Raw genomic sequence first — 23,475 nt, 5'->3', positions numbered from 1 at the left:
TGAAGTAACACCTGCTCAGGAAAGCTTTCAGCCACACCCCCAAGTCAAGACCTTTATACACATTCTCATGCTACTGTATACCTTTTCTTTGTTGCCTGTGAGTGTAATTTTATATTTACTCCCATATTATTTCAATAATGTGTTTCTTCCCTACTAGACTGAACTCCAAAACAGCAGGAGCCACCTCCTGAGCTGCTCTGCACCCCACGGTGACCAGCACAGGGCTCCACACATGGTAGATGCTCGTGTATTCATGGAATGAGTGAGTGTGTGATGTGGTCCACGTCCTTCAATAACTGGACACAAGACTGAATCGGTGAGGCTTAGACCTCTAAATTCAAACACGAATTTAATACTGAAATTTTAAGTGAGTACTGTTCTCATTAAGTAATGAAACATTTTTTTATGTTATTTGGGAGTCGTATTATTTCTGTAACATCTTCACAAAGAAACATTCCTAATCCTAATACCCTCTGCCCCAAGAAGCCTTGAGGACTTTTCCCCCTTTTACCTCCTGAATAAGGGCATTATGCCGAAGTACTTTCCGTGCTTTCATGATACGAACTATAGCAGCTTGGAGGTACATTTTTCGATCTTCATCTACAGCACTTCTCGTCTGCTCCATTTCCTGTTTTACAAGGACAAAAAAAGCCAATGAGACATTAAGTCACTGCACTTGTTTTTAACTCATTTTATTTGTAAGCTTAAATAAATCTCCAATCAATACTGAGAATCAAATTATACGATTATGTGCCCAATATAACATAACCATTACCAAAAGAATATTTACAGTGAGTTATGTATAATTTCTTAACTTAAAGTTGGAAGGTTATTTTTTTAAAAATGAACACTATTGTAAATTGTACTCAGTGTAAGTAGTCAATAAAGGAGAACTTAAGTGACACAGAGTAATAGTTTTCAAGACTGCTGTCCTATCAATGAGTAAAAACTTATACCACAAAGCTTGTAGACTTTAGTAACTGGCTCCAAGTGCACACTGGAGCAGGCTTCAAGGGCAAGAGCTGTGAAGGGCTCCATTTGACTCCAGCAGAGAAGCCAGCAAGGATGGGCCAGAAGGGCCTCTCTGCATGGAGCTCAAGGAAAGACAGTGGAGGAGAGGCACAAGCAGGCAATGCCACATCAGTAGGGATCTCATAACAGCTTTTAAAAGAGAAAATACAATCCATATTACAAATTATTATCATTAGCCTACAGGAAAATGAGATCTTGAACATTTTAGGGTTCAAATTTAACAGCAATTGATTAACATTTGTCTCCCATGGGGGAGTAAGTCCCTGGAGCGGCCTGGCATCTCTGATACCTTCACATCCTGCCCCGAGCCCAAGGTCAGGGTGGCACATAGGAGGCAATCAGGAAACTTCAGTGATATGAATAGGCTTCCCCAGAACAACAACTGCTGCTGAGGTGAAACAAGCAACAGCAGATGTTCACTGTGCAAACTGGCTCACCCGGGGTCGGACCCCACTCCAGATCAACAAGATCACAATTTGAATTTTAACACCATCCCCACGTGGTTCATTTGCACAGGAAAGTTTGAGAAGCATTTTCCACAACTTTTCTTTGAAAAATGTGTTGTAAAACCTTCCCTTATTTTACAAATGAAATATATGAGATTATATTACTATTCAAGGTAGAAATTTTTGGAAAGAATACAAAACAAATCCATATATTTTAATACAGTTTAAGAGCAAATATGACTATGTTCATTGTGGCATTATTTACAATGGCAAAGATATGGAAGCAACCTAAGGCCCATCAATAGATGAATGGATAAAGAAGACGTGATATATATACACAATGGTATATTATTCAGCCATAAAAAAAGAATGAAATCTTGCAATTTGCAACAACATAGATGGGCCTGGAGGGTATTATGCTAAGTGAAATAAGTCACACAAAGACATATACTGTATGATTTCACATATATGTGAAATCTAAAAAACAAAACAAATGAACGAACACAGCAAAACAGAAACAGAATTACAGATACAGAGAATAAACAGGTGGTTGCCAGAAGGAAGGGAGATGAGAGGAAGAGAAAAATAGGTGAGGGAGATTAAGAGGTATAAACTTCCAGTGGCAAAATAAATGAGTCATGGGTATGAAATGTACAGTGTGGGGTAATTTATGTAGTATCTTTGTATGGTGACACATTGTAACTAGACCGGTCATGGCGATCATTTTGAAATGTACAGAAATATTGAATCACTATGTTGTGTAACAGGAACTAACACAGTGTCAATTATACTTCAAAAACAAACAAACTCACAGAAAAAGAGATCAGATTTGTGGTTACCAGAGGCAGGGGGTGGGGGTGGGGAGAGGGGAAATTGGATGAAGGGGGTCAGAAGGTACAAACTCCCAATTATAAGATAAATGATGATTAGAGATGGAATGTAAACATGATAAATACAATTAACGCTGCTCTGTGTTACCTATGAAAACTGTTAAGAGAGGAAATCCTACAAGTTCTCATCACAAGGAAAAGTTTTTTTTCCTATTTATTTAATTTTGCATCTCTATGAGATAATGGTCGCTCACTAAACTTACTGTGATCATCATTTCATGATGTAGGTAAGTCAAATCATTATGCTGTACTGCTTAAACTTATACTGTGCTGTGTGGCAATTATTAAAACTGGGAGAAAAAAACAAAAACAAAAGAGCAAATATGACTAAACTACGACAGCTTTTTCCTAAGATACTCATTATACTACTGTTTTTAAAATCTAAAATACTGTTTATAAGGTTAGTCAATGCAAAAAATAAACCAGAGAAGATGTATCATAATTTTGATATGAAAAGTTTTGCATTGGTCTCAATGTTACCACTTGTAAAGTCCAATGCTTAAATATTTCCAAAAGAAATGACATTAGAAAGCACTTACCTGTGGTGTGTCTTTCTGCATTGATGTAGTAATTTTAAATTTTGTTCTTTTACTGCTAAAGTTCATATTTAATGAAAATGAAGATTCTGCATCAATGTCTTCCTACAATTAAAAATAATTCATTTACATTTATAAAAATAAAATCACTAAATAACAATTGCTGCAAATAATACGCCATGAAATTAAATAATGACCAAGGAAAAAAGACTCAACTCTCGTAATCTTTTACATTATAAATATTATTTAAGAGAAAAATAATTGTCTTCTGTCAAATAATGAAGGAAAAAACAATTCTTTCCTAATTTTATGCTTGATAGAATTTTAATCAGCTTAGATTTAGAATAAAGCTATTTTCTGGCCCAACTGTTTAATACATTACCACCAGATAAATCTGACGAGAGTCAAGCTCATTGGCTTAAACAGAATTTTAACATTTTAATTTTTATGAAATAGCGAGGCTCATAATTTTTCCACCAAATTTTGAAAAACCAAACAACCAAATTTTTTTTTTTTTGAATGCTGCAGTAACAAAATACCAATTAAAAATAACCTGACTAGAGAAGCCAGCTGGTTCCAATGGCACACAAGCATCACTTCCTCAGGACCCCGGTGTGATTCTGACATCACCCCTCAACGCCCGTTTTATTCACTCTGCCAGAAGCGAGTGGACTTTTCTCAAGTGGAAGTTGTTAAGCCAATTTTTAGCTCTTAAACTCTATTGGGCTTAAGAAACCCATTCATGTCATACGGTGGAATCTGTCCGCCAGCAGGACCACGAAGCACTTGGCACTTTCTCAATAATAACCAAAGAAACGCTATTAAAGAATGCCAGCTTCATAATTAAAATTTAATGTGCAAACAACCTATCAATATTTATTTTGTACGTTTCTGGGCAGTAAAAATAACATGCTTTAGAAAAATACTTAACTTTTTAGGCACTTAAGCTTAAAAATTTAAACTTAATATTTTAAACTTAAAAACTTTTACTTATAATTAATTGCCTTAATTAAAACCTTAATATTAAGAACGTAATATTTTAAGTTTCTGAAGTCAGAAAAATTAATCATTTCTCAAAATTAAGAAAAGCTTGATTTGAATTTTAGCATATATGCCATTTAGAGCTGTTCAATTATAGGCTACAAAAGTCATCATTAGCAAAATGAACTCATGAGAGAAATAAGTCGTAGGCCATGAACCAAAATTAAAACAAGCATCATTTACCAGACTTTTTTCTTATGGGCACAGTAATCTGAAGCAGGAGATTTAACCCATATCTGTTGCTTTTTTAACCATTTAAATATCCAAGACATACTTTAAAAACAAAAACATGTTACTAGAAAAAAAAAGTTATAGGGCTTCCCTGGTGGCGCAGTGGTTGAGAATCTGCCTGCCAATGCAGGGGACACGGGTTCGAGCCCTGGTCTGGGAAGATCCCACATGCCGTGGAGCAACTGGGCCCGTGAGCCACAATTACTGAGCCTGCGCGTCTGGAGCCTGTGCTCCGCAACAAGAGAGGCCGCGATAGTGAGAGGCCTGCGCACCGCGATGAAGAGTGGCCCCCGCTTGCCGCAACTAGAGGAAGCCCTCGCACAGAAATGAAGACCCAACACAGCCAAAATAAATAAATAAATAAATAATAATTAAAGGTGCTAATAATTAAAAAAAAAAAGTTATAAAGAAAAAAAGGAATATACTATCAGCTTGCTAATTCTCATGACAGATATTAAAAACATATGGGGGTTGGACTTCCCTGGTGGTGCAGTGGTTAAGAATCCGCCTGCCAATGCAGGGGACACGCGTTCGAGCCCTGGTCCGGGAAGATCTCACATGCCGCAGAGCAACTAAGCCCGTGCGCCACAACTACTGAGCCTGTGCCCTAGAGCCCGTGAGCCACAACTACTGAGCCCGTGTGCCACAACTATTGAAGCCTGCGCACCTAGAGCCCATGCTCCACAACAAGAGAAGCCACCGCAATGAGAGGCCCCCGCACCTCAACGAAGAGTAGCCCCTGCTCACCACAACTACAGAAAGCCTACACGCAGCAATGAAGACCCAATGCAGCCAAAAATAAACATATTAATTAAAAATATATATATATACATACATATATGTATATATATGTGTATATATATGTATATATATGTGTGTATATATATATATGTGTATGTGTGTGTGTGTGTATATATATATATATAGGGGTTAGTTGAGTCCTGAAATTCAGGGACATGAGAGTGACAGCACCTGAGATGGAGTTACACATACTAAATATGTGTATAAATAGACATCAACAGGCTGCCATTTCCTATCACAGAAACATGTAATTAAATATTAACTAAACATATGGGGGAAAAAACCCCAGCAAGATTTAGGACAGACTACAGTTTTAAAACCTCAATTAACCAGAATCCTTCTGCTGTCAACTCTTTAATAATTTTTCAGTAAACTGTCACAGTATAGGACAAATAAAATCAATCTATAAAGGGCACACGAGTACCAACTTAGACAGCCTTCTCTGTGACGCCTCAAGTTTTTGGCCGTAAGGAGCCTGAAGTACTGTAGCTGATTCGAGTGCTTCTCAAAGAACAAAGGGCATTAACAATTATAACCTTACTTTTAAAACTGCAAACATCCCATGAAAAAGCTTTAATATTTATAATGCTTAAATTCCTTGAACTATTACCCCATACCTTTTCTGAATCATGGTTAATCATTTTCACATCGAGTAATGATTTGATTGTTTTTGTCAGTTCCTTTTCGTTCATCTGAGTGCTGTCTTGAAGTTCTTTATAGCTGACGGTTTCACTGTTGTTAAAGGCAAGAAGAACCGCCATTTGGTATGTTGTGACCATAGCTACGTATGGTTTGCCCAAATAGTTCATTTTAACTTCACCTACAATTAAAACAAAATTGTGACAATAAACTCATCATTCAAAGAAGCATTCCAAAATTACCTCAGTAATAACTGTTTATTTCAGATATTTTCTACTGAAAGAGTGAACCAAGAACTCTTGGTTAAATTGTTGCGAAGCTATTCCTGCTAGCAATGTAATCATCTGTTTGTGGGGGGGGGGAGGGGGGATGGAGAGGACAGCTCTTAGTTTTGAGTATGTATTATAAATCATGGTTAAGCTATCATAACATTACCAGTAAGCTCAAACAATGTCTTTAAATAGTAGTAGGAAGGCTAAGACTTGGGCAGAAAAAAAGTAAGAGGAGGTGGAGGTAGGAGGAGAAACAGACAAAGGGAGAGCATGACAGCCTGCTACCAGCAACGGCTTCCTATGTGTGTATCTGGTCTACCCCAGGGAAGGTTCAAGCATACAGGAGGACAACTGTACTAAAGTGTCTAAACCATAATTTCTGCCGAAATATAACAATGCTATTTTGTTTCATAAATAATGTTTTTCTCCCCAGTAATTTTCTAGGAACAAACATAAAGGGGAGGAGAGACAAACAGGCAGATGCATTATTTTGTTGAAATAGTTGATGGAATAACAATGTTCTGGACCCTACACTACCCTGAGAGCTAGAAAGATACATCAGGCTTAGGCCAACTACAGTTCTACCCACCCCAGGGGGCGGCACACTGAAGAGCTTGTTAACAAACAGTGTGTCAAACAGTTATGCACTTGTAACATGTAAAAACAGTTAATGCAAGTCAAAAAAACTGCTTCCTAAAGAATAAAGTTGTGGTTTAGTGATTGTATTTCTCTTTCTCTCTCTTACACAAGCACACACACACATCCTGCATTATTTGACTGTTAATGAATTATAAACTATATCAGCATGAGATTTGGTTTTAGGGCTCTATATTTTAACTCAAGGAAGCTGTATTTTACATGAACTTACCCCAGAGGCTGCATTCTCCCTGTTAGTGGTAATTAGCAACTCTGATCAAGACTGTGTGCTTCTTTTATTATTTAATAATATATATTTAATTCATTATGTAATTAAAGACTTTAAAGGATATAAGTCAATTCTCCAGCTTACTATGACCACACAGATGCTTATTCTAACTTGCACTATGCCTCAACTTATTTTTTTAAAAACTGATATTCAGAAATATTTTTCAAAATTATTTGGATAGGAACACCTAAAGAAAAAATTCCTAATCTCTGAATTTTCATGAAAGGAAGTTTAGTTAATTGGAATATCCAATTCATGTAGAGTTTAAGTAGACTACAGTCATTAGGACTGTCCTACTAACAATTAGTATAAAGAGCACTTTAAGAGCCTCATCTCAACATTAAAGTTTAGGAAAGGTGGTGAGAGGCAAAAAAAAAAAAAAAATCATGTAAACTGCATTACACCATTTGTGCAACGACTGCTTAATCATATCCCAGAAACAAGTATAAAATAATGCCTCAAGCACCTAGATGATTAAGCTAGGACCATCACCTAGCTGTCACAGATGTTGCAATGTACTACCATGGGTTTGGAAACAGAATGAGTCTTTTGCCACAAGGACCCAAAGAGCATTAGGAGACAATGCAAGTAAGGGGTCTAAGTATCATTTACTGATATCAAATCCACTCTGCAACCCTTAAAAACAGGAAAACTTGTTAGTTTTGTTTTATGACTTTTTCTTGCTATTTTTCAATAAATTATTGGTGTCAGGGTACATGGACCTCTTTCCACTTTTTTTCAGCACCATTCTCTTATTACTCAGCTCATGGCTGGAAAGACTGGGGAAAGGGTGGAGGAACATGTGGGGCAAGGAAGGAAATCCCAAATCTGGATGATTCACTTAATTACTGCTGTGTAAACAGAAAAGGAAAATGACAAAGAGGTCATTTAACCTTCAGAATAGGTTGACAAACTTTAAGAAACTCCAAACTAGAATAAAACATTCTAATACATACATTGAAAAATCAGACCACCATAATTGAAGTGGTAATTAACAATTACCAGAAATAAAGAGTAGGCAGAACTCTCACACTACTTTCATCCAAGTTACTCCTCTACTACCTATCAGCAACCGAGTCTCTAAGGGAAAGTTGTTCTTACAGAAGAATGCCAGCTACTAAATGCTGAGTGCATGACAGAGTATCACTGATCTACAACCAGGAAGAAGATAACTGATTCAAGCAGTGATCACCAGTGGATGCTACAACCATCAGATACAGTTGTTCCTGGAAGACGGTATTCATTTGGGCCCTAAGTGTCACCCCTCAGATCACCTGCTAATTGAAAAGGGGAAACAGTCTCCTCACAACGGAAATATCACCTCAACCAAGTGGCCACTTTACTGTCTCTCACAGTGGGACAGTCTGACACCACGTGCCTTCTGATGTAACGCAACACGAGCACACAGGACCACCGAAGAAGCATTCTCACCAATAATATCTTAATCTGAATATATAACTAGTTGCCAAACACCAAAATAGTAAATCCCTCATTAAAACTACTTTAGGAGACAGACTAATTATTGCTGAGGTAATGCAAGGGAGTTTAAACTCCCCAAGATAGATATTTAGGGGAAGTAAAAGTAAACTTAATCCACATACATTAAAACACTGGTCCAGCAATGTTTTTTTCCTTAAAATCAATTATATTTACTAAATGAGAATATAAAAAATTCACAATAGATGTAAAATTAAAGGCCAACTACTAAGCGACCACTTACTAAGAATATCAATGAACATCTCTTTATTTCACAAACTACTGAAAAAATTAAAATGCCCAATTTGTTCAACAAAGATAAACTTGTAAAGATATGTATTACTATGTACTAATTATTATGTACTAATATGTATTACTAACAAAATGAGACATCATATTCCAAATATAAAGTAGTCAAATAAATGGTACTTACGAGAAACTACTTAGATGAAATTTCTCTTAGGTGAGTGTATTTCCTAAATAAAGGTATGGCAACTAATCAGATTTTCTTGTACCATTTCTAAGAGACATTAACATACATGGCCATCCTTTCCCTCTTATACAAAGAGAAAGTTGATTCAATGTACTTTTCAAAGCATAGCTTTAGCAAAAGTAGAGAAATTCTGAGTGTTTGCTTTGGCTAACATCTTCAGGCAGCTTAGAGAAACTGAATACAGGCTCCAATCACTCAAAGTATTAATCCTACTTTCCAATTAGTAGACCCCACTGTTCCAGGAAGAAGCTAAGGAAATGATTAGATTTTTTTTTTTTTTTAATGATTAGATTTTGATTAAACTTTTCTAAGACTGGAAAGTACTGGAAGTTAATTGGGACATTCTGGAAAAAGCGTTTACTACTGCCGTTCACTACAGTACTACAAATAAAAATCATATGTTTAGGTCTCCTTGTGATGCTATAATAGTTAATGAAATTTTTGAGGATATCTGCCATATCTAGAGAGAAGAGGTTTTTAAGATATCTGTTTCATCAAGTCTGGGTTTCTAAATAAAATTCCTAATATCTATAAAAAGTGGTCTGTTACAGAAATGTAGGAAACCATTATAAAATTCAGAAACTCTTTATAAGTAGCATAATTATAAAACACTATTAAAAATGCTGCACTTACTTTAACCATATAAAAACGTGCTCAACTTTACTCATAATAAAAGGAATGCAAATTAAAAAAAAAAAAAGTGCTTCACTTGAACTTCATTATTAGTTGCTTTAATGGTAACCAGAAAGGTAGATGAAGAAGAAAACGTTAAAAACTAAAATTAGGGAAAAAACAACAACTATAATTAGGGCCTATGAAATCGCTTTCCAAATTTTTAACATAATTATATCAGGTAAATTTCATTAAACTAGATATAATTGAATGCATTTTACCTGTACAAAGATAATGTAACCATGTAAGTTTCCTTCCACTGAAATGCTGGCTGTAAAATAATTCAAACTGTAAAAAAGAAAAAGGGAATCAAATTATTTTCAGCTACTACAACCTAACTTACTTGGCTATCACTACACTAAAAAAGTAAAAAAATTCATGTTAGAGAAGACATTAGAGCCCATCTGGTATATTTACTCGTTTTACAGATGAGAAAACACATCTATGCAAGTTCCTGACAAAGATCATATAAGTATCAGGCCAGCTCTTTTCACTTAAAACCCTGTCTGTGGTTCTTTCCACCAAACCACAGCCCTGCAAATTTAACTTTTTGTATAAATTCAGAAATTATCATTTTGAATGATATCAATTTGGACTTTATAAATAAAATCCCTGACCAAAAAACCACTACCATATACATTTCAACATGAAAATATAAATCAAACCTTCATTTCTAGTCTCCTATTTGCCAACATATACCCTTGCTGAATGGATGGGTTGAATAATATCAGGGGTCACTCCAAAAGTGACATTCCACGATTTAACTTCCACATGCAGTCAAACACTAATACAAGCAAAGCTTCAGAGGCCTGTCTTTGTATCTTTTGTTGACATTATTGTGAAAAATTAAATTTAACATTCTATTAACGTAGCTTTAAAATCTTTTAAATTCCTCCCTCAGATTGAATGTAGAACATCAGTCCAAAAAATAGAGAGTTCATATCTTCTAAAGAGCTAGTACATAATCTACAGCGAGAAAATGATACTGGAATGTAAAAAAGGTAAAAACTCAACTTCCATATAAAACTGAAAAATAAATATATTCATCACATCACAATTCAGAATTGTGGACATACTTTTAGCATGACGAGCCATATGTAACATACCTAAAGCTTTTATCTGTACTTCAAACTTTACTTTCTGTACTTTCAAAATGAAGTTTAAACAAAGCAGTCAGCAACATTTGACCTGTAAGCTGCACTATGCCCACTCCTTACAACAAAAGTTCACAGCTGCCAGCCAGGAGAATTAGTGAATTCTTTTAGCAATTTATTCCAAGATAGTCCTGGGAAGCTGAAACTTGAGCATTTTTTCCCTCCAGTGGTGCAGCATTCTCCTCTATGAGCAAATTCACCAGCCCCTTGGCAGGATAAATAGGAAATGACTGGCACCTGGAATACTTATGATTTTCTGCCTGGTCCTAATCTAGACAAAGAAAAAAATCAAAGTATGTCATAAAAGGATCCCAGAGGTATGCTCTGACTAATAATCTCCCTGGGTGTCAATAAAATTCAATTACTACTATACAATTTGTAATTATGAAACATTTATAAGGAATTTATGGACAAAAGCAAAATAAAACATTTTTGAAACTGAGAAAACCAAACTTTAAAATGCTCTTTATAAATTATGTAAGTGCAAAACTAGCTTTAGGATGTATATTCCAAGCTCTGAAAGCACATGCTTTACCTCGTTATAGCCCTAGCAACTAGTACTATCATTAAAGTTTTATTGATGATTGATTGATTGATGATTAAAGAAAGCATTCCTTTATCCTTAAATTTAAAATCTGATTATAAAGATTCTCATATCCATAGCTAGTCAAGAGCAAAAAGATTCAGTTCCAAATGAGACTAGTATCAATTCATCTGGTATTAAAAGACAAAAGTTATAACATCTTGCTTAATGATATCATTAAATAACCGTGTTATCCAAGTTTATTAGTAATAAATACACCTTGACTAAACTTCTCATTTTAAAGTCAGGCTTAATAGTTATAATAGTCAGGCTAACAGAGAGCATCTTTCAAATACCATTTGAGGGCATTAATTGAAACTCAAGGGGCCTTAAAAATGAACGTTTCATATTTGATGAGCTTATTCACTTCAAACAGAGAGCTGCACTAATATACACTACCTTATATTTCTTTAGTTATTATTCAGGTTTGTGGACCAGGTACAAAAGTAGATTTAAGATATACTGGTCTAATGTGCAAAATAAATTACTTTTTTTAAGATTTTCTGATGTGGACCATTTTTAAAGTCTTTATTGAACTTGCTACACTATTGCTTCTGTTTTATGTTCTGGTTTTTTTGCCCCGAGGCATGTGGGATCCTAGCTACCCACCCAGGGATCAACCCGCGTCCCCAGCTGCCCCGACTGGAAGGCAAAGTCTCAGCCACTGGACCGCCAGGGAAGTCCCCAAAATAAATTGCTTTTAATTAAAGCTTAATTTCCATAGTTTTAAGATACATGTAAAATGGATGTGATTTCTGATAAACAGCTATATTTAAGGGAAAGATGGGAAATATACAGATGATCATTAAAGCAAGAGGAATTAATTTACATGTGAAAAAATGTACACTATTAAATACACAGATGGATTTTCATTCTTATGTGACTGAAAACTTGGATTTACTAGGAGAAATGTAAGGACAAACTCCCTCTACTGGTAATTAGAGAAAGTCCAAACTGAGAGAATGATATGCTTGGAATCATAATTTATAGTCAGAAAGGAACCCACTTCCTGTTTGTAAATGAGGACACTGGAACCTGGGGGAAGGTCATATGTTAATAAATGAAGTTTAAGGGGTTGATTCCAGTATTCCAATAATTACTGGAAAATAATTATTTCAAGGAGGAAGAGAAGAATAACAAACTTAAAGGAGATTTTAGTTCTGCCAGCCCCCACCCTGTCCCTTAATTTCGATTGGAAAAGCAGGCTCTTAAGAAGAAATAAGGTTTAAGACTGTCAAAGGTGAGGGGTCAGTTTTCTTTCTCTTGCCTGATCACAAATACATCAAAGTGCTTTACACCTGGTTACCCCATCCCCTGCCCCGGGATCATATTCTGCCCATCCAAACAAATGCTCTTCTTCATGAAGTTTCTAAGATGGTTTGCACTATCATGCCTTTTCTAGGACGCAGAAAGTCCTAAATCAGACTCCTATTCGGAAAGTCCACCTTATGTATGGTATCTTGAAATCTACCTGGCTACTCTGCTATTACCACTACTATCACTATTAACTATTACTTCTACTTTCAGCATTTATTGAGTACTTCTTATATACCAGACTAAGCGCTTTACATATTTCATCTTCATATTAACACTCTGAGTAGCAGTATTATCAGTTAACAAAAAATTCGGAAGTTATTTGCCCAAAGTCACAGAGCACAGTAAACGGAAGAACAGACATTTAAAATCAGGAGTTATGATTCCGGAGCTTACACTGTGTTACTTGATTTATAATCCTTATTTTGAAAGAAGCAAAAATAACATACATACATGATGTAATGATTCAAACTACACACTGTGAACATCTCTAGTAAATAGTGTAATGAAATACCATTTTCATTTTAAACTTCATAAACATATGCATAACTCACTGGTTCACAACCTCAAGTTACTGCCCAAGTAAAAGACTATTAAAAGATAAGCCTCGTTTGGTGAGATAATCAAAAAGGGTCAGTTTCAAGAGAAACGAAAACATGTTCATCCACTCAAAAACTTGTACATGAATGTTCATAGCAGCATTACTTACACACCCAAAAGTCAAAACAGCCCAAACGTCCAACAGCTGATGAATGGATAAATAAAATGTGGTGTCTCCATACAATGGAATATTATTTGGCAATAAAAAGGAATGAACTACTGGCACAGACTCAAACATGGATGGACCTTGACATTCTTCTGCAAAGTGAATGAAGGCAGTCACAAAAGACCACGTGTGACATAGCTCTACATGAGATGTCCAGAACAGGCAAATCTACAGAGAAAGAAAGCAGACCGCCTAGGGCTAGGGAGAGGGGAGGGAATTGGGGAAGGTGAGGAGTGACTACTGATGCGTAGGGGGTTTCTTTTAGGGTAATTAAAATGTTCTAAAATGGTGCTGGTGGTTGCAAAGCTCTCTGAATATACTGAAAACCACTGAAAGTGTACACTTTGAGTGAACTGTATAGTGCTGTGACCTGAATGTTTGTGTCTCCCCGAATTCATGTTGAAATCCTGACGCCCAATGTGATGGTTTTAGAAGGTGGGGCCTTTGGGAGGTGCTTAGATCATGAAGATGGAGCCCTCATCTATGGCATTAGTGCTCTTATAAAAGAGACTCCACAGAGCTCCCTAGCCCCTTCCACCATGTGAGGAAACAGCAAGAAGTCTGTCACCTTAGGCCCTCATCCCACCGTGCTGGCACCCTGGCCTCAGACTTCCAGCCTCCAGAACCATAAGAAATCAATCTCTGTCATTCATAAGCCATCCAGGCTGTGCTGTTTGGTTACGGCAGCCTGATACAATGACTACAGGACTACATGACTAAGCCGTATGGTACAAGTTACATCTCAACAGCTGTTAAAGATGTAGTCTCCACAGTCTCTTTAAAAGCTTTGGGTAAGAAGTCTATGGTTTCTATTCAGTCACACTTTAAAGCCATTTTTACTTGAATTTTCCAGCTTCAATCTATTTTTTCTAAAATATTTCACATTACAGATAACAGGTTTACTAAGAATAAGAGACATGCTCTGACAAAGAACTGACACCCTTAGCATTTTAGTTTTAATATTAGAAACTACAATAATTTACAGTCTTCCTACAAGGCAGAATAACCATAATTTGTGAATATATTTTTATATCACGTGAGCCCTCAAGACTTTGGAGAAATATTTAAAGCGATATAACGTGAAGATAATTATTAAAATTCCTTAGGTCTTCCAATATATTTTCTGCCAACTTGCCATCTGTACACTTTTTTCCAATTCCTGGGGAATCGCAAATGTAGATGAAGGAGCCTGAGTAAGAGGCCATGCACCAGCCTAGAAGGAGAAAAGTCAAATAGTTAAACATCTCACTTGAAAGTAAATGTTTATAAAATGATTTAAGCAACTAAAGCACCTTTTTCTCCTTCCTCAAAATGTTGATAAAACCCACCAGCATTACTATCAAGGCACGGTTCATTCCAGATCAATATAACATATAACTTTAGAAGCTATAATATTCTGATTGAAAGAAAGGTAATCAGGCATCAATCTATTAATCCTTCGTATCAGAGTATTTGAAATGATTAGTAAATGCTCATAATGAAACACATATTCATACCTGTAGAACATATATTTGAAAACTAATTCCCAAATCTATTACTGTGTCTTGATTTTTGATAAAATTGTTGAACTTATTGTTGAGATCCGCACTGACACTCATATCTGTGTACATCCGATGTAGCTTGCTGGTAAATTCATAACCACAGGCTTGCTGTAAAAGAAAGTTTTAAAAAACATATGACTTAAAAACAAAAATAATAAACCATACTGATTATTAAGAATGTTTTGTACTGCTAGGTCTATGGTCAAAGGTCCTGCTTGTACACTTACACCAAAGGCCTGTATTATTCATGACCCAAAGCAGCTATTCAAAACCTTTCAAAAATTCCTTTTTTTAAATGCAGATTAAATAAGTGAATGAAAACAAATATTTATGAAACAAATTTCCCTTTAAATCAAGAACTTTTCTATAAATCTGTATATCATTTCAACACTACAAAATGCTCCATTACTAAATGTAAGATACCTTATAAGGTTCACAGATAGTATCAAATATACATGAAAGATAACTGGGAATATTTCTTAAAAAGGAGGGTACTGAGGCAGATTTTTAACACCATCAAATGAGTAATAAAGAAATCTATTTCTTTGAAATTATTCAAAACTCTGTCATCACCAGGTCAGAAAATTTGGATCTCTAATCTTGGGATATAAAAAGCTTTGTTAACATTACCTCTAAAAATTAAAGGGTAAGTTATTTTTGGTATATTTAAAAAGGACAACATATTCAATGTATACCATACAGGAAAATTATCAACTACTGAATAACCCAGGATAAAAAAAATTAGCAACTGCTTATCTCATCAGTGTGTAAGCTAAAATGACATAAAAGTGAACTGAAATTCAAATGCACTCCACAAAACTTGTATTTAACGGAATATTTTAGGTGTGTTCATTTATAAGTAATACAAGTCTTTTGTAAAGTTAACACTTTATCTTGTGGATGATTCTATATCAACATATAGAGAGACTTTGTCCTTTAATACAGCATTTGCATATCCCACCATGAGACTACACCACTTTACATTTAACCAGTCAACTGTTGATGAATTATTTCCTGTTATTACTCATATTGCTACAGTGAACATCTTTGTGTGCTAGTGGAATAATTTCTAGGACATTATCCTATCAAAGGCCTACAGTACCTTTAATTTATTGATCATGGCTTCTTCAGAATCCATAGACATGGATAACCCATGAATCAAACGTTTCGCCAGCATTCTTGCGTAGAACTACATTAAAAAATATTTTAAAAGATTACTTCCTTTCTGATGATTTAAAGTTCAAAAATAAATCAAAGCTGACACATAAAACCTCTCGATTCACAACTTACCTTTTGAAAAACATCCTTATCGTCGATATATTTGAAGACAGTAATAAAGCTCGTGAGCTTGTCCTCTACTTCATTCTCTGTCATCCCCTTGGCTGATTTCTTCAGCAAGTTGTCACAGTACTTAGCGAGCTCAAATAGAAATTGACAGTAACGCTTACAGAGGGCCCTTCTCAAAGGAGGCACAGTGGCAGCAACACAAAATAAGATCACAGTCTTTGCCATCCTCAAACTTATGTTTTAAAAATCATGGACATGCACTAAAGAACTTGAAATATATGTCATCAGGGAAATTTTTAAAAAACCATAAACAGGGGCTTCCTTGGTGGCGCAGTGGTTGAGAATCTGCCTGCCAATGCAGGGCACACGGGTTCGAGCCCTGGTCTGGGAAGATCCCACATGCCGCGGAGCAACTAGGCCCGTGAGCCACAACTACTGAGCCTGCGCGTCCGGAGCCTGTGCTCCGCAACAAGAGAGACCGCGATAGTGAGAGGCCCGCGCACCGCGATGAAGAGTGGCCCCCGCTTGCCACAACTAGAGGAAGCCCTCGCACAGAAACGAAGACCCACCACAGCCATAAATAAATTAATTAATTAATTAAAAAAAAAAAAAACATAAACAGTAAAAAATCTAGGACTTCCCTGGTGGCGCAGTGGTTAAGAATCCGTCTGCCAATGCAGGGCACATGGGTTTGAGCCCTGGTCCGGGAAGATCCCACATGCGGCTGAGCAACTAAGCCTGTGCGCCACAACTACTGAGCCTGCGCTCTAGAGCCCGCGAGCCACAACTAATGAGCCCACGAGCCACAACTACTGAAGCCCGTGTGCCTAGAGCCTGTGCTCTGCAACAAGTGAAACCACTGCAACGAGAAGCCCGCGCACCACAACAAAGAGTAGCCCCCACTCGCCACAACTGGAGAAAGCCCATGCACAGCAACGAAGACCCAACGCAGCCAAAAATAAATAAATAAATAATAAAATAAATTTATAAAAAAAAAAAATCTAATCAACGCTGAATGATCAATACAGCAATGATATAAGTAATTAAGTTTAGATGGAACACCTAGGTGAGTTTTGAGCAGTTCTGTCATTTCTGACATTACATAAGTACTTTTTAAAAAATCTCACAACAACCTTGTAAGCAAGTTTCCTTTAAAGGTTATCAAACATTTTTCATCAAATTCCCTTTAGATCTCAGATAAAATAAAATCTCCACGAAAAGTAATGCAAATTATTTTAAAGCAGTCATACTTTCAAACCCAATCATTGTAAAATGGAATATTTTCTCCTTCAATTATTTAAGAAAAGGCTACAGAGATGACCTATTGCATTCCTTAAATAAAAGCCAAATGATATACAGTGTTGACACGTTTTTATTTTTAATAATTAATTTCAACTACTTTTTAAAAAAATGCTACAAAAACAAATTAATTTGACATTCACCTCAGTTTGCATTTTCTAATGCTGACTTTTCATATGTTTACATTTATGCAACCATCAAACTTACCAACTCAGGTGCTTTGCAAACAGACTTGGGTTCTCTGTAATTTACAACTGATGTAAGGGCCTATATAGAAGACAGACCAGGAATTAGCCACCATTAATAGGGTAAAAACACAGCTGGCTCAATATATGCTATAATCTGTACGTCCAAAAATTACTACCCTACATAAAACATGGCATTTTGGGGGTAGTTTGTTAATACTGTTGTCATATCTAACAAAGGGTAAACTCCTCTCACTGTGTCCCTCATGGTAATTATATAATGATTATATATAATCCTGTTCCTACTGAAAGATACTCTTTATAACTCATTACTGATATTTGAACACACATAAAATAAGGCTATATTTTTAAAAATCTTACAACAACCATGTAGGCAAATTTAAATTCAAAAATTTGTAAAATATAATATTTACTTTTCTTTCAAATATTATTCATTATAGCCTAAGTATTATATTCAAAGGAAAAATGAGCACTAAAGAATATTAAAATTATACATGTATTTTTCAGAACATACTAGTGTATTAACAAGTCTCCTTTTATAGCATAATCATGGGAAATTCAATTCCCATATAATTCAAGCATTCAATTCAATCATTCAATTACTCACTTAAAAGTTATGTTACACACTTCTATTTTGACTTTCCCTATGAAATTGGTTGGTTAAGGTCAATCTCCATCTCCAGATTAGAAATCTCACAATTAGAAGCCCTAATTCTGAAACTACCTTAAAGAATAATGATTAAATGAAGAAAATTATATATAGATAAGGATATATGTATTAAAAAGTTACCTTATCCAACGCACTCATAAAGTGCTGATCACCATTCAAAACAGTGTTGATAAGCTGAACAAATTTACCATGTACTTCCAGAACTGACTCCACAAATAGTGTTGGCATCTAAAAATATGAAATACAAAGTACAAAACCACATTTTAAGAAGTTCAAGGGTATAATTTGGCTTAGTGAAGAGTCGTTTAAGAGTAAAGCTTTCCCTAAGCAAATAATGTTACACACGACACACACCCTCAAAAAATGTTTTTAGCTAAGACGGTCTTAAAAATCTAAAACTTTGATGTTGAAATTAGCTGTCATTCAACACTGGAAATGCAGGACTGTAGTTCCTCTGCCAGAAGAACGCATGGGAAAAACATTTCTCTCTGGTGCTGGAATTCTGTATCTTAAGTGTAACAAGATACAATCTCAGAACTACCAGGCCTATCACTTTCATAGAGGATTATGTAAATAAAAACGGCCTTCAAAGCCACTGAAGGCTGAGAGAGAGAGGAGAAGTTAAAAAGCCATTATCTGTGAAAACTGAGACCCCTAGAGTTGGGCAGTACAGTTCCCCACATCTCAGAGAGAAGAAATACCTAGTAGTGCAAAAGTGAGTTTTCATTCTTAATGGAGATAACTATGAAGTTAGACCTAAGACTTCTAAGTCAGATAAAATTATCTGAGTCTCCTACAAACGCATTCTCTTGTATTTGCATCTCCTAGGCCTTGACACCAAACTCTATGCCTCTATGCCCAATGTCATTCCACACCCTGAATCTGTAAAACTAATATAAACTAAGAAACCTAATAAATAATACAGGCTATTAGATCTAAGCAACATAAATTAATAGTTTTACAAAAAATGGGAAAGTTTATGCATTACTGTGGCAGGACATAACATCTAAGAATTATCTTCCAAAGACAAATAAATCTACAACTAAGGAGATCAGCATTTAATAAATGCTCCTGAACAATGAGGTCTATACACAGATCACTGCATTACAGGAGGAGCAAACGGCTCTACATAGGAAAGAGAAGTGACATGTGATGTCATGTCTATCTTATTTGTCAACCATCACTAGTATAAACAAAGAAGGTGGTCCAACAAAATTTGACAATAGGAGCACACTTTGATAGGAGACACCTTATTGAAAACAGTAATTTAAATGGCAGGGAACTCTTGAGAAAGATGGGGATTAGGGATATGAAGGTCACTGCTGGGTATTTTGGGTAGGAAGCATATATTTAGGGAAGATAGTTTTAATCCAAATTTGCTTCCCGGGCTATCAAATCCAGGGCATGTAAAAGGAAATCAAATTGTAAGTTGTCAATATTATCACTGATTAATACCATTACCACTACAACTAACTAAACATTAATGCCAGTTACACAGAAACAAGACTACTTAGAAACAGCAAACAGGGACTTCCATGGCGGCACAGTGGTTAAGAATCTGCCTGCTAATGCAGGGGACATGGGTTTGAGCCCTGGTCCAGGAAGATCCCACATGCCGCGGAGCAACTAAGCCCGTGGGCCACAACTACTGAGCCTGCGCTCTAGAGCCCGCGAGCCACAACTACTGAGCCCATGCGCTGCAACTACTGAAGCCCGTACGCCTAGAGCCCGTGTTCTGCAACAAGAGAAGCCACCGCAATGAGAAGCCGGCACACCACAACGAAGAGTAGCCCCCGCTCACCGCAACTAGAGAAAGCCCGCGTGCAGCAATGAAGACCCAACACAGCCAAAAATTAATTATTAATTAAAAAAAAAAAGAAACAGCAAACATACTTTTCTGTGAGAAATTAACAATTGCTAAATGAACACGACAGTGTGTAGGAAGAAGTTTATCTTATTCATTGATTTTCTAATAATTGATAATTCCAAAATGTGTCCGACAACTTCTAGGTTTGAACATTTTAATAAAGACGTTTCATTTATTGGCATGGTAGGACTTCTCTTTCATGCTTTTAAACAGTAAAGTCAAAAGAAAAACTCCACGATAATCTGGTTAAGAGAAAAATTTTCCAGTTCCTTATGTAACTCACATTTTCCTGAGTAAGATTACTGGTTGCTCTAAGGCCCTCATCATGGACATGATTTTGCAGCTCCTGAATCATATGAGGTAAACCGGTGGACACAGCACGGAGTAAGACATACATGTTTGCCATGTCTGAGGGAAAAAGAAATTTATTGTTAAAGTTCCAAACAGTTTAAAAATGTTTTTAATATAATAGGTAATATATGGTTCCAAACGCAGAATTACAGAAGAGTTTGCAGAGCCAGATCCCCACACCTTTCTCCCAATCACCCCATCCTCTTCCCCTGGGAGAGCAATGTTGTGGTTGTTTAGTATCTTCTCAAAGCTGTTTCCTACCCATTCAAGCAAATACACTATTCTTCCCTCTGCCCCTTTTTATACAAATAGTGTAGCGTATTTCATGTACTGTAAACAACATCTTGACTTAGAGATCTTTTTACATCAGTACACAAAGCATTTCCTCATATTTTACAACTGCTTAGCACTCCATTTTATGGCTACATTACAACAATTACTTAACAGTTGATGGGAATTTGGTTGTTTCCAATCTCTTGATATTACAATGTTACAATTAATAATCCTGCATATGGGCAAGAATCTCTGCAGTATAAATCCCTAGAAGTGGGACTGCCATGCAAAGCTTAGTCTTGTAAAAGGACCTTCTAGACAGAGCTCCCAGTGGCCAGGAGCTCCCTTGCCAACAAATGTTTTGATCTTTGCACTGAGAGGTGGAAAATGATATCTCAGTGTAGTGGTTTTTATTTTAAACTTTTTACTGAAGTATAACACACATACAGAAAAACGTACAAACCATAAGTGTATATCTCAATGAATTATCATGAGTGAACCCCCCTCCCAAAGTTATCACCACCCACAGTAAGAAACAGACATGACCTCCACTCAGAAGTCCCCTTCATACCTCTTTCCAATCACTACCCCTCCTGTTCTTCTGCAACGGTAATCACTGTCGTGACAGATTAGTTACTTACTAAACTAAACCAAACCACAGGTTCAGTTTGCCTGTTTTGAACCATTTATACAAGTGAAATCATACAATTCTTTCATGTTTGGTTTCTTTGGTTCAACATGTTCATAAGGTTCACCTGTGTTGTATGCAGCTATAACGTGTTCCTTTTCACTCTCCTATAATATTTCATTGTGTGAATATGCGGTACTTTAATTCATTCTGCTGTTACTGGACATTTGAGCTATTTCCAGTTTGGAGCTATTACAAACAATGCTGCTGTGAGCATGCTTGTGCATGTCTTTTTGTGCATGTGAGCATGCTTGTGCATGTCTTTTTGTGCATGTGTGCATGCATTTTGGGTGGGGGGGTTGAACACCTATGAGAGCAACAGCTGGACCGTAAGAGATGTGTTTGTTCAGCATTAGCAGTCACTCACTGGCAGTGTTTCAAGGTGGTTGCGTTGATTTATACTCTAGGTCCAACGTATAACAGGTTCCTGTTACTCTACACACTTGCACACACTTATTATTTTCAGTCTTTTTCATTTTATATCAAAATGTGATTAAGTACTGATACCTTAGTTTGGTTTTAATTTGCATTCCTCTGTTTTAGTGAGATTGAGAGCCTTTTTATATGTTTATTGGCCATTTGGATATCCTCTATTCTGCAGTGCCTGTTCAAACTTCTTGACTATTTTATATTTTGGACATAAACCTTTTTCAGGGATTGCAAATATATAACCCTATGACTGCCTTTTTTTTTTCTTTTTGAGGTATAATTGACATATATTAGTTTCAGGTTTATAACATAATGATATTGGTATATATTGCAGACTGATCACCACAATCAGTCAAGTTAACATCTGTCACCATACATATTTACAACTTTTTTCTTGTGATGAGAATTTTTAAATTTTTATTCTATTTTTTTATTAATTTTTATTGGAGTATGGTTGCTTTACACTGTTGTGTTAGCCTGCACTGCACAACATAATGAACCAGCCATCCACATACAGATCTCCCCTCCCTTTTGGACTTCCCTCCCATTTAGGTTACCACAGTGCATTAGGTAGAGTTCTCTGTGCTATGCAGTATGTTCCCATCAGTTGTCTATTTTATACATAGTATCAATAATGTATATGTGTCAATCCCAGTCTCCCAGTTCCTCCCACCACACCCCTTTCTCCCTTGGTATCCATACCTCTGTGCCTCTATTTCTGCTTTGTAAATAAAATCATCTATACCATTTTTCTAGATTACACATATAAGTGTCATTATATGATATCTGCGAGAACTTTTAAAATCTACTCTCTTAGCAACTTTCAAATATGCAACATGGTATTATTACTTATAGTCATCATGCTATACATTATTACATCCCCATGACTTACTTTTTTAATAATTAGAAGTTATTAAACCTTTTGACTCCCTTCACCCATCCCCCCTGACTTTGGCAACCACCAAGCTCTTCTCCATATCCATGAGTTCGTGTGTTTTGTTTTTTAGATTCCATGTATAAGTGAGATCACATGATATTTGTCTTTCTCTGTCTGACTTATTTCACTTAGCACAATGCCCTCGAGGTCGATCCATGTTGTTGCAAAATAGCAGATTTCATTTTTTTTTTTTAATGGCTGATATTTCTCTGTGTGTGTGTGTTTATTTTCATCCATTCACCTATCAATGGACACTTAGGTTGTTTCCTTATCTTGGTTATTGTAAATAATGCTGCAATGAACATATATGAACAGGGTTCATATATTTTTTGGGGTTAGTGTTTTTGTTTTCTTTGGATAAATGCCCGGAAGTAGAATTGCGAGATCACGTGATAGTTTTATTTTTAATTTTTATCCCACCAACTGTACACGATGGTTCCCTTTTCGTCACATCCTCGTCAACATTTGTTATTTCTAGTCTTTTTGATAACAGCCATGCTAACAGGTGTGAGGTGGTATCTCACCGGGGTTTGGATTTGCATTTCCCTGATGATTAATAATGTTGAGCACCTTTTCATGTACCTGCTGGTCATCCGTAAGTCTTCTTTAGAAAAATGTCTGTTCAGATCTTCTCATTTTTTAATCAGTCTTTTTGC

The 23,475-nt window shown here is 36.1% G+C and overlaps 1 protein-coding gene across 6 annotated transcripts in view; it reads right to left on the bottom strand.

Moving 5' to 3' along the window:
* The window catches only part of CUL2 (cullin 2), an 82,296-nt gene that overhangs the window by 840 nt on the left and 57,981 nt on the right, over positions 1–23,475 (bottom strand). For all 6 annotated transcript variants that reach the window (XM_082449725.1, XM_082449724.1, XM_082449720.1 and 3 more), the window contains 11 exons: positions 20,425–20,549; positions 18,395–18,502; positions 17,606–17,665; positions 16,103–16,231; positions 15,915–16,001; positions 14,768–14,920; positions 14,407–14,484; positions 9,676–9,742; positions 5,595–5,797; positions 2,908–3,009; positions 512–628 (listed from right to left, as the gene is read on the bottom strand). In XM_082449725.1, coding sequence (XP_082305851.1) covers positions 512–628; positions 2,908–3,009; positions 5,595–5,797; positions 9,676–9,742; positions 14,407–14,484; positions 14,768–14,920; positions 15,915–16,001; positions 16,103–16,231; positions 17,606–17,665; positions 18,395–18,502; positions 20,425–20,549 — 1,229 coding nt within the window. The remainder of the gene's footprint in view (positions 1–511; positions 629–2,907; positions 3,010–5,594; positions 5,798–9,675; positions 9,743–14,406; positions 14,485–14,767; positions 14,921–15,914; positions 16,002–16,102; positions 16,232–17,605; positions 17,666–18,394; positions 18,503–20,424; positions 20,550–23,475) is intronic.

The sequence above is a fragment of the Balaenoptera physalus genome, assembly GCF_965194825.1.
Source record: "Balaenoptera physalus genome assembly, chromosome: 2".
NCBI classification, from domain to species: domain Eukaryota; kingdom Metazoa; phylum Chordata; class Mammalia; order Artiodactyla; family Balaenopteridae; genus Balaenoptera; species Balaenoptera physalus.
This window is presented reverse-complemented; position numbering and strand designations above follow the sequence as displayed.